At 33.1% G+C, this 12,904-nt stretch overlaps 1 protein-coding gene across 2 annotated transcripts; it reads left to right on the top strand.

The window, feature by feature from the left end:
- The first annotated feature begins 4,472 nt into the window (after positions 1-4,472).
- LOC143551054 (RING-H2 finger protein ATL65-like) lies at positions 4,473-10,664 on the top strand. Of its 2 annotated transcripts, XR_013138433.1 has the most exons (3): positions 4,473-5,707; positions 6,459-6,802; positions 10,597-10,664. XR_013138433.1 is itself a non-coding variant. In XM_077041578.1 (2 exons), exons 1-2 carry the CDS (start codon positions 4,657-4,659, stop codon positions 6,593-6,595), a joined length of 1,188 nt encoding a protein of 395 aa, XP_076897693.1. In that variant the 5' UTR covers positions 4,473-4,656; the 3' UTR covers positions 6,596-6,873. The 2 variants fall into 2 exon arrangements, 1 of the variants encoding a protein (XP_076897693.1); XM_077041578.1 differs by lacking the exon at positions 10,597-10,664 and having other exon boundaries at positions 6,459-6,873.
- Positions 10,665-12,904: the final 2,240 nt, after the last annotated feature.

Genomic DNA, 12,904 nt, shown 5'->3' with positions numbered 1-12,904 from the left:
TAAATTTGTTGGAAACAACTTAAAAAAGGCTAAAAATTGTTTATATACATGTTATTGTGTACGTGCAAATATACATCATCATCATTGTACTCGATATATCCCACAAATAGCAAAGTTATGGTAAGACCTAAGGAAGGTAAAATGTAGACAACCTTACCTCTACCCCTTAGGAATGTAGAGGCTGTTCCGATAAGACCCCCGGCTCGATAGTAGTTTTGCATCAAGCATTGGACATAAGACACATAACACTCAACCATCGGGACACCGTCAATTGGTGCATGTACCCTTGTCTTTCGGCTATCAACGTCACCACATGATGCCTGATTAACCTTCCGTCACTTTTAACGTTATTTTCACAAGATTAGTAAAATAACGTCAAAATTAATGCAATTCACTCTTGTCCACCTGAGAGTTCACACATATATACATTACATGCGCGCACCGCAAGTAGAACGATAAGTGCAAATATACATATGTTGATAATATTCTTATGCATAAACAACAACAATCGTACATCAAATGGGCCTTGTGATTTTTAGGGCCATATACAAAACCTCTTGTGGACCATCAATTGATTTGGGTCTTTTAGCACGTATAAGTACACACTAAACATCTTTATACATATAATACTTTAAAAACACCACATGATTTTGGGACCATCAATTGTGAAAAGTGGAAAACTGATCGTACTTTGTTACCCCCACCCCATCATACTACAATTTGTGCACTTAGCTACGACGTCTTTAAAAATACTAACAATATTTATATGAATAAATAATATCAAAGAATATTTGAATGTGTAAACATATATATGAAAAAACAATGATAAAGTTATCATGAGATCAAAAGAAATTATATAGAGACGACGGGCACCCATATGGGTTAGGCGTATGACTTCCAAGGCACATGGCACATCTTCAATTCATGGCAAAGGTTTGTCACATAAAATTGTTTCGTTGTTGACCATTGAAGAATTAAAATGAATTAAAAATGTTATATGGTACTTGTGGGTATGTGTTGCCAGTTATTTTGTGGTTTTTGGGTAATTAAGGGTGAAAATGAGGTAACGTACGTGATTGATCTATACATGGGTAATACACTAATACCCATGGGTGCCCATTACCCCATTAAAAAAATTAATTTGGTTTGATAGCGGGAAAGAATTGTAAGAAAACCAATAAAAGCACATTATTATTAAAAAATGTCTTAATATATACGAAGATGATGTATCCTTTTACCTTTCTTATACGTACGTTTATAGCGAGTATCTATTTTAGGTATAGGAAAGGTCATAAATAAGCACATAAAGAACTTATTTTTATATACGATTTCTAGAAACTAAAAAGCAGACATCAAGACATATTTTATAGTCTAAATATACGAGCCGTCTAAATTTATTTGCATCATATAGACCTATATGATTTTTATATGCGTATACGAGACATATAGTTCATCCATGAATAACTATACAAGCCGTATAGGCCCTACACGAGTTCATCCACAAAAAACTATGCGAGACGTATAGGGCCTATACAAGACATATAATTCTTTAGTGAAAAACTACATACATTTCGTATTATACGATCTTTTAGGGTCTATATTGCTCATGCATACCTATACGAGGAGTATAGACAAGTCAAACCTTAGGTCTAACATTTCCATACCATTTTTGTGCTTGCGATATCTATTCGACCCATATCTCTATACGAGTCGTATAGGATCTCACGAGTCATTATCACATCCCTTGCTTAGGCTATGTGTAGTGGAGGGGGTACAAAATGGAGCGTTTTGCTTCATGTGGCGTCCAGTCAGCAAATGATAGTTTTTGTTTTTAGGGTGTAATGGTGTAGAGCTACAAATAGTAATATAATATATATATACATATAACACAACATATTAAATTAATACTATTCTTCACAACAATTCGCCGGACAAGAATATATCACCCCTATCATATCGCCCTTTTTATAACCCAAAGAGACGGTGTTCACTTTAAATATCACCTCATTTTCCTTGTTTTATCGGTCACTATGTGTGTCCTTGTATCATTACTAGTATGATATCAATAATTTTGAGTTCATAAAATCAAAAAGAAAAAACAAAAGATTATTAAAAAATCCAATGGTTAGGCTGAGGGGTGTGGGGGGCGCGAGAGGGGGCGCGAGTGGGGGCGCCATCCAATAATATTGTGACGTGTGGCAGAGAGAGAAGCTTGATAAGATGGGTGTTGGTAGTGGTGATAGCGCCCCGGGGCATGGTGTGGAGGGGCGCGAGAGGGGGCGCGAGCGGTTTATTTTTTTATTTTTTTATAAATGTATTAAAAAAACGTATTATTAAAAAAACAATAAATTATTTAAAAAAACACACATTTTTTTGAAAATTCATAATAAAAAAAACATACTAAAAATTAAACAAACAATAATATTTAATAATAACACTAATCTAATACAAGATCATCTGGTCTCCTCGCCCACAAATGTTCAACCAACTCATGTCGAAGCTCCCCGTGTATCTCACGGCTCTTGATTTTGGGTTTTGTGTGTGGTATGTGATATTGGTTTTGGTTGTAGTATGTGAGAATGGTTGGAGTTTGATATGTGAGAATGGTTGGTGTTTGATATGTATTGTGATATATATAGATGATTTTATTAAAAAAAAAAATATTTTTTTATTAATTATTTAAGCCTCCCAACGGCTCTTTCCTTTTCCCACAGCCCATAACGAGCGCTACCTCCCTTGCGCCTGCCTCGTTTTCCGCTCTCGCGCCCCTCTCGCGCCCCACTCGCGCCCCGGTGGTGTGGCTCTCGCGCCCCGGGGCGCTATCGAACGCCTTCTCGCGCCCCTCCTAGCGCTCCGCACCCCTCGGCCTTAGTTAGTTTACCACCATCTAACCGAACCGTACTATTCTATACCCTTAAAGTCAACCCAACGATATCATAAAGAAGTCAGATTGCGATGAATGTTAGGCACGTGACCACAATAGACTAGCATGCATCAGCATTGCACCCAAACAAAACCTCTATCGTGGGGCATTAATTTCACAAATGCTGACGTGTCATTTACCAGTAAACACTCCTCTCCTTACAACCTTCATTTCCTTCCATCAAAAACTTTATACACATTGACACGTATAAATGAACCAAATGAACATAAACAAAAGTATAGTCGTGTTTGTTGCTTTAACTTTAAACGAACACGAACACTTAATCGAACAATAATGTATACATTTTTTATCATTTAAAAAACGAGTACGCACGTTTTATTTTATGTGCGCTTGTTAAAAATTTAAATGAACATTTTATAAATATAAATGAACATAAATAATAATATTAAACATAAATAGAGACATATATGAATAAAACTAAACGAACACAAACAAACATAAACATATATAAATAAACACTTTTGATAAATACAAATGAACAAATATAAAACATTAAATACATGGTCTATCCAAAGTTTCATTTAAAATAAACATAAACAAACATTCACGAACGAAACGTGCTTTCATTTATTTATTAAATAGACGAACTTTCTATCAAATATTTCACAAACAATTCGCTAAACAGTTGGTTCATCGTTAACTTAAATGGACAATGATGTATTCATGTTCATTCGTTTGACAAATGAATATACTCATGTTCTATTATGTTCATTTGTTAAAAATCTAGACGAACAGTTCACAAACATAAACGGACATAAACAAAAAACAATTAAACATAAATATAAACAGAGAAACATATATGAACGAAAGTAAACGAACACAAACAAACATAAATAAACACATATAAACGAACACGGGCGAACAAATATAAAAGATTAATTAAACGATTAATCCAAAGTTTCATTAAAACAACACAATCGAACATTTACGAACGTAACATGTGTTCATGTTCTTTCATTTAGTAAATAAACAAAACATAAACAAACTTTTTACTAAATATCTTACAAACAATTCACTAAAAGACTGGTTCATCGTTAATATCTCACAGGCATATACAATCTTGTAAAAATCCCGATTAATCGCTAGTCTCTATCCTAGGGACTTGTTGCCGATTAGTCTCTATTTATCCAAAGTCGATATAAATTTAAAATTCTATACATAAAATTCAGAATATATATGTATATTTTACATATAAAATACTATAAAATTCTATACATAAAATTTTACATATTAATTTTAAACAAATTAGTCGATAGTCTTTACCCAACTGCATGACGATTTATACAACAATGGCCATACCTGGTTCCACGAACCCGGTGGAACCGGTTCCGCCGATACCCGATCAAAACTCGACCCTGCGCTACCCGAAACCGAAAAAAATCAATTGAATCGGTGAAAACCCGGTCTAATATCCGACTATACATGAAATCGATTACTTCCTAGACTCGGTTTTAACTTTTGTTGGCTATACTTTGATTTTGATTAGTGAGAATTCCTGATTTATGCACCTCTAGGCTCTAGGCTCTAGCCATATCCATATGCATCACCATCGCACCCAAACAAAAACTTCTATCGTGGGTCATTAAATTCACACCCGCTGACGTGTCAATCACCAGTAAAACCCACCTTCACACACACACACTCAGTCAACCATTACACACACAAACCTTCATTTCCTCCCACCAAAACCTTCACACACATTCATATCCACCATGGCCACGTCATCACCTTCTCCGTCACCGTCACCGGATAATAATAATACTCTTCATCAAAAGCTAACCACCTCACCGTCAAAACCACCAGTACGTTTCACTCCACCATTAATCGCCATGGTAATAATAATCGCCACTGCCTTCATCCTAATCGCATACTCCCGTACACTCTCCCGCCGCTTCCTCCTCCTCCGCCGCCGTTACCGCCAGTGGCACCGCCGTCGACGCCTGCTCCACTCATACGTCCCGTCATCCAACGGTGGTGATATCGAGTCCGTTGACGACACATATAATAATAATAATAACAATACACCTTACGGTTATAATAACCAATTCTCTCCGTACGGATTAGACGAGTCTGTTATCAAAACCATTCCGTTATCAATCCACACGCGGAAAAGCAGTGTCCATGAATGCGCGGTGTGTCTACTCGAATTCGAAGATGATGACTACGTACGTACACTTCCGGTTTGTTACCACGCGTTTCACGTCGATTGTATCGACGTGTGGCTTCGGTGCCACGCGAATTGCCCGTTGTGTAGAGCGAGTGTATTTCGGTCCGAATCGCCGTTCAGTCCGATGATGTCCGCCAGAATTCGCCCGAATTTCGACGCGGACATCATCGGACCTGTTCCGGATCCTGAACCGGAACCGGACGTGCACCGTCCGGTTCCGGTTCAGGATCCGGTTAACGAGATAACATCGGTACCGGTACTGGTACCGCTCTCCTTACCGGTACCGGTACCGGTGTCTCCTATGAGGAATCTAGATCATCAGCTAAATCTTTCGGACGAGCGTTTAAACAGGAGAGACTTCCTGTTGAAGCGATCGTACTCGTTTGGATTCGAGCGTAATTTAGGGTCGGAGCGGTTAGTTATGGAGCCGGCGACGAGTTCGCCATGGCGGTGTCGGCGAACGGGCGGGAGCTTCTGGAGCAAGCGGCCGTCGCCGTTTAGTTCGTTATCGAAATCCAGAGTGTTCTCGTTTCGGTACTACCGAGGGATGAAGTCGCCGTTCTTTCGACGGCGAGGCGGGTTCATTGATAGCACCGGTATGGACACGTTAATAATTTATTTATTAGCAACAAATACTTGTTATGAAAAGTTAACGTACAAACTAAAAAAACATACTAATCGTGCAAATCCGAATCATATAGTATAATTATATAATATAATTTCGTAATTATATCATGGCATAATTTCATTATGTTACATATATAATACAGTATTTTATTAGTAGCAAGTACTTAATAGTGAAAGCTAACGTACTAATTAAAAAAACGTGTTAACTAAATAAAGTATTGCAATTATACATACAACAAAACTCCTTGATTTATAATTACAATACTTGATTTGCACATAACATGTTAATTTAATTTGTATTCAATCAAATGTTTTAAAAACCGGTGTTTTACTTTTATCGGGTTGGGATAAAAAATTGTATAACCGGTTAACCAGTTTTTCATGAAGGTTCAACTAGGTTGAATATTTTACCTTGTAATTTCATAAAACTTTAACCTAAAAAAATCTATGATTCCGTAATCTAAACGTTAATCTATAACACAATAAACAATACAAAACCGCTCGATTTTCAAAAAATAATCCAAACGCTTTACTTGCTTCAATGTTTAATCGCTAGGTTAAAACTATCTTTTTTGTAAATACGTTCCGCAAAATATCAAAAAAAGTTGACTTAAAAGTCAACGGTTTGATGTTCTGACAAACCATCAGAAAATACCGGGTTCAAAATACCGACCTGATATGCTAAAACGGATTTTAAAACACTGATTTTAATCTAAACAGAAAGTACATCATCTCGCCGGAAAAAGTCATTTGCAAGTCCAATATTCATGAGACAGTCAGGCATGTTCTCATCTAGTCGGTTAAGAAGTGGTGATCCAGAAGCACTACTGTCACCAGAACGGTACAACAGACGGTGAAGATGATGTCCACGTGGTACATATACACACAACGAACGGTGAAGATTAAAATGTTGGTGACTGTGAGAGACGAGAATGTTACTGAGAGGTGGAATTAAATGAAAGACGCGCCTAGTGCAGTGGGAACATTAATGGGATAGTGGGGGACTGGGTAAGCATTTATTACCGCCTTCATAAAACCAACCTTCTTGTCTATCAACATTAAAGGTAGATGACCTTAATTAATTAATTTGTTATATTATATATATTTGTTTCTTTTTGTATATTTTTGAATATGTATATATGTGATTTTTTGGTCAAAATCAGTTTTGTATAAGTAGAATAATTAGAAAAGAGTTAATATCTTCTTTTTGTTTATTTATTTTTACCATTTTAGTTTGGTTGTTAAACTAGTTGAATTAATAGAGTTTCGATTTTTATCCAGTTGAGTCTAATTGACTAATGACGTGGTTTATTCATTTTAAGTTTTTAACTAGTTTAGTTTAGTTGTTAAACTTTTAGTCAATTGAGTCACTGGAGTTTCAGTTTTTAACCAGTTGGTCTAATTGACTAACGACATTCAAATACTCTGTTTTGAAATGACTATTTGCCTCTTATGTTTAAGTATAATACTATTCGAAAATTACGAAAGTTAAAAAGATGGGGGCATTTTGGCAAAGTTCTATTTGAAATATATTATTTATTTATTTATTAAAGGAGTTTAGTTATTTATTTCATACCTTGAATTTGATTAGACTCGACAGGTTAAACGAGGGTGTATGTATAGGAGGCATATACAAATCGAGTTTAAGACGCAAAGTTTATGAAGCGAAGGAAGAAAAAAGTGAAGTGGAATTTGGTAATTATGTATGAACAATGTAATTACACTATATCAAAAAAACCAAATAGAGTAACAAATATACACTACAATATTACAACTAGCGTACTTTTATTAAGCTAATTGTAAATATTATAGCGTAGTAAAACTACTCTAGTTGATTGTTATGGTATATTATAATTACGCTATTCAACATAATTACCAAAATGCCAACCCATTTTTTCTTTCTTCGCTTTGCAACTTAATATCAATTTGTACCATAGTCTCCCTTATATGTATATAAATATTACTATTACTAGAAATAATATATATTGTGTGTCCAGTAGAGAAACTCCGGTGGTAACGGTATATTTCTTTTACCAAAGGCTACAGAGTTTAAATTTGGTGTTGTTTGAAGTAACTAATAAAAGTATAGTAGATGTCGTTAAATAATATAATACATATTGTGTATATATAGCTACTAGTTTGAGCCCCGTGTATTAAACGGGAAATTGATAAAAATTTTAAATTTGAACGTTAATCAAAATACGACAACACAATTATCATATATTGTTAATAAAATTACAATTTATATTAAAATTATAGGAATTACTAAAGAAACATTACGTAAATATTTACTAATAAGAAAACTTTTCCTTGTACACTACGTTTGCGGTTGTGTTGGTCAATATACCTAGTTTATCAATAATCAAAATTTTTAGTCAATGCCTGCTATAAATCTTGACAAACCGACGTATAGATGTCCGTGTGAAAACATGGGTACTTTCAAGTACAAGCCAACCATAAATAATAAAACAAGATTATGTATTAAATTTTAATCTTAAATATATATAAGCGAAACCTCCTTAAATTCTCTCAAGCCACCAGATTGCTTTATTTGTAAATGAATGTTTCCCATGCATTTAAACCGAATTCACGGGTATGGGTATCACCAAACCCAGATAGCCTTTTAAACAGGTTATAACATCTCATTATATTAAAAATAATCTCATCAAATATTTGATATGAAAATCCTCTAAAATAGAGATATACTAAAAATTAATATCCGTTTTTTAAGATATTATTTATAATTTAGAAACAATTTAATAGTAAAAAACGGGTCATGGGTCTCACCAAACCCATATAGCTTTTAACCGGGTTATAACATCTTATTTATTTGTGAACTCTTTCATCATCAAATCCTAAGTATATTAATAACTTCCTTACAATAAATAATATTAAAATCCAAAAAAAATATATTAATATTATAAAAGAATAATATAAAACAATCCCGTATTACAGAGAATAAAAGCTAGTTATATATATGATAGCTAAGAAAATAACTTCATGATTATAGCTTTCCAAAATAAACCAAACGAATATATTTAAATGGTTAGTATATGGATAATGAAATTTATGAGAATGTAATCAATGTATATAATGAAATTTTAAATAAAGAAAGTATTTTAATTGTCTTATATTTTATATTCCTGAAAATACTAAAAAAAATAATAAAGCAATCTTTCGACAACTTCTATCTCATTTGGCATGTTCTTTTTTCCATAGCTAAATTGTTTTATTTATTACGTTAAAATATAAAAAGGAAAAAAAAAAGAAATAAATAAATAAATAAACATTAACACACTTGCTTTAGAACATTCTCAACCCATTCTTTAAAGTTGTCAAAACCATATAATATAGGGTAAATTTTAAGAAAATCATCAAAATCACCACTTCAATCCATTCCCTATTATATGGATGAGTTACATGGCAACTAAAGTAAATCCCTAAATATATGGACTCACTTTTTATACATACCATATAATATATCACATATCGCTCACTCACCATTTACTATATAACAAGACAAAAGAGAAAAAAATAATAAAGAATTAATTTTTGGATGTGAATAGGGAATCGAATGTGGAAGAACTTTAAAAAATGATAGATAAATTTACGGAATGGTGTTTTTTAGCTAAATTATAGGGAAAAATATATGGAATGGGTTGGAATGCTCTTATACATGCATAAGAAGAAAGCTATTTTGGGTTGGGTAATGACCCACATGGGATCCAAATAACAAAATAAGTTTAAAAAAGTGAGGATGATTGAGAGAGTGACAAGTGACACATAGTAGTATTCTTTTATTAGAGTAGTAAATTATTGTAAATATATATATAAAGTCGTAGCTAGTCAAAGTGTCTACTGTTGGGACATATAAATATAGAGCTAGAAGTTAGCGTACGTTTGTATGAAGCTTCACATGTGTGTTGTGCAGTCTTGGTTTTAAAAGTGTGATTTGGTAAATCTAGTTAGCTACCGAATATCGTGATTGGTCAAAGGGACACATCTAGGGCCAGACTTCAAATTATTTAGTCTCCACTGGTCCCATGAATTGGGTTCAACTATTAATTATAAAGTAGAACGAGGAATTAATGAATTATTATTATGCATATTAATTTGCTATTTGATAAAGATATATATCATAGTGGATTTACTTAGTACGATGATGATTATAATATATCATAGTGGATCTTGATATTTAAGAAAATGTAAGGTTTTGAATCATGTATAAGAGAAGATGGGGCGGTCATGGGTGATATCTATGCCCAACTAGTTGTCATAGGCAGTGCTGTAGATAGAAATTTTTTTCTACGGGTTCGGAAAATTTTGAGGGCGGACAACTGATTGTTTCACTTAGATTTGGGTTTTCTATGGGTTCGATGTTGAAATTTCTACGGGTTCGATGCCAAAATACACTAATATATAACACTATAACAAAATTTTGTACGGGTTCGACCGAACCCGTTCCCCTAAAGCCCCTGGTCATAGGTGATATCTATGCCCAACTAATTATGTACTGCTAACTTATTTTTACTCTCAACTACTCACAAATCAGAAAATTACAAGTCGCACATACTTACAAGTACCTGAGAATTCTTTTGTTTTTTTTTTCTAATCTAAATGAAATTAAACATAAAATAAACATAGGTTGATTAAGTGACAAATGTTTACCATATGGGTTTGAAGACATTCATAAGTGGCGACAGTGTTTCCGCATGGGGTCGAAGCTAGCCATGGGGTGTCGCCTCCCCCCTTAATGATCAGTGGCTTAGTATGATAGTTTAATTACCATTAAATCTATGTAAATAATCTGCTAAATTGTTTTTTTTTAACAGTAATAAGACAGTATTATTGATAAAAGGTGATAAACTAGCAAGGTGTTAGGAACTCAATAGTTCAAACGACTGAATGGACAAGCTTACCGCGAGAGTTGAAATTGATATTACACTACAAATCTGAGCTAGTCCTTTATTTAATTATCCACAAGAATGCTTTGATTTTGGTATCCTTAATCATTCTTGTATAATAAGACTTTGTTATTATAGATCTTTATCGTTGCTCGTTTTACAAATATAAGCCAAATACAAGGTGTGAATCTTTTTGAGTCAAGCCGGTTTATGTTCTACTCCAACATCTCTATTTCCGAATTGTGACCATGCTGATCAGATTAGCACCGCTTACTAACTTGGTCTCAACTCTATTTTGTAAACGAGTGACCTGTCAAAGGTGATCAGTTGTCTCCAACTTTTCATCGCAACCTACACAAGTACGCAACTTAAGTTGTTCACATTCATCAATCGATTTGCAAGTTCGTTACGTATGGGCAGCCTATTACAAGCTTATGTGTGAGGATTGAAATCAAAATCACCCGATTAAACTAACTAACACGACTCGTGTATTCACGGACTCACACAAATATAAAACAATTATTTTAAACATGGTTCTTTTCCATCTTATTACTCATATTTACAACTATAAACACATCAAATGTTCTAAATGTTTACATAAGGTAATTTATATATAAAAATTAATGAGTTATATACTTATATCCATGAATTCATCAATCAGGTTGGCCAATTGACCAGGGAACAACCCATTTAAGTGGATATATTTACATGTTCGACTATGGATTGGTGGGTTAAATGGGTAGGACCAATGTATAGCCAGAATTATTATTATATTAATGTGAATTGTGTTATTTGAACCATGACCACTTAGATAAGGTTCAAAGCTTTAACTATTGGTCAACAACTTAATTGATTATTATACAACTAAATATATATATATATATATATATATGAATACAGTAGTTGCTTCTTTAATATGTGTGTTTGAAAAGCTCGAAACAAGATGATTTTTGAAAACGAACCCATTAGGATAAATAATATTTTCAGTGACATCAGGACGTTAAGTTATTTATGGATAAAAAATAGGTTGAAAAATGTGGATTTAGATTGGTCTAGGTGGAAATGTTTACCTTTGTAATGGTTTATGTTTTGTTTTGTTGCCGTCCCTTGCTAGCTTCTCGTTAGTTGGGAATTGGCTTTGGTATAGAAAGTTGCTTCTTTAATATATTGTATATATTTTCTTAGACTTATTATTATCACACTATGTTTTCTTTTATTTTATAACAAACATAATAAAATAGTTGTATTAAACTTTCAACTTAGTATAGTATTTACACTTATATAAAGTTCCTCTCATGTGTAAAAAAGGTCGAAAGTTTAAATCCTGCAAATTACAAACTTACTAGTATATATGATTAATAGAAGTATATTATGAGTTATTTGGTTTTTTTAGTAATGTCCAATCATAAATGATATACATAAAGTTAAAAAAACAAATTTAACTGGTCAGGTTATGAAACATTATTAACTAATATGTTTATCAAAATTCTATAACTATTTTTGTTATTTAGCTCAAATAGTTTTAAATATTTGTCAAAGATTTGAAGCTTGCATAAAAATATTCCAACATTGCTTATCATGGTTGGTAAGTCATGACTTTGCCTTTTGAGTTTATCAATAAAAAATAAGATATCACAATTTTTAGGATGTGATATATAAAGAAGAATGATATAATATATTCATGGTGGAAAAGTACTTGTTAATGGAGAGAAAAAGAAGACAAATACATACCATGACCAAAGAACAAAGGGAAGTACACATTTGGGGTCGTTTTTATTGAAATTGTCTTTATATTTTTGTCTTGTATGATCATCCTATATACTAGTTTTCTAATTAATTTAAGAATATTTCAGGCATGTTTTACATGTTTGGTTTTCTATATCTACAAAATTATAGATTGATATTTGTTGTTTATCTAATTGTAACACCTTACATTTACATATATGTGTTGCATTTATGTTAAATGAGCATTATTGTTGATCATATTAATAAGAACATTGGTAGAATATAAACCATGATAGTGATCAACAAGTTAGACATCTACAGAAATGAAACTTACATGATGTAATGGAAACCTTAGAACAAGATGATGCCATAATTTGATACTTGAATTTGTTATTGTTAATGTCTGTTATGATGTTTCACCGATTAATGGATAATCCTTAGACACATCTATCTTAATGAATTTGTTCCTCCACAACTACTATTGTTGACGTCACCTTCGTCATCGCTTTCTCAGAACAAGGGGACAAACCAAATGAT

Source organism: Bidens hawaiensis, unplaced genomic scaffold, assembly GCF_021521415.1.
Source record: "Bidens hawaiensis isolate Kalapana, Puna unplaced genomic scaffold, B.hawaiensis_p1.1 tig00016259_1, whole genome shotgun sequence".
NCBI lineage: Eukaryota > Viridiplantae > Streptophyta > Magnoliopsida > Asterales > Asteraceae > Bidens > Bidens hawaiensis.
Note: the sequence above shows the minus strand (reverse complement) of the source record. Positions and strands in the feature narration are given on the sequence as shown.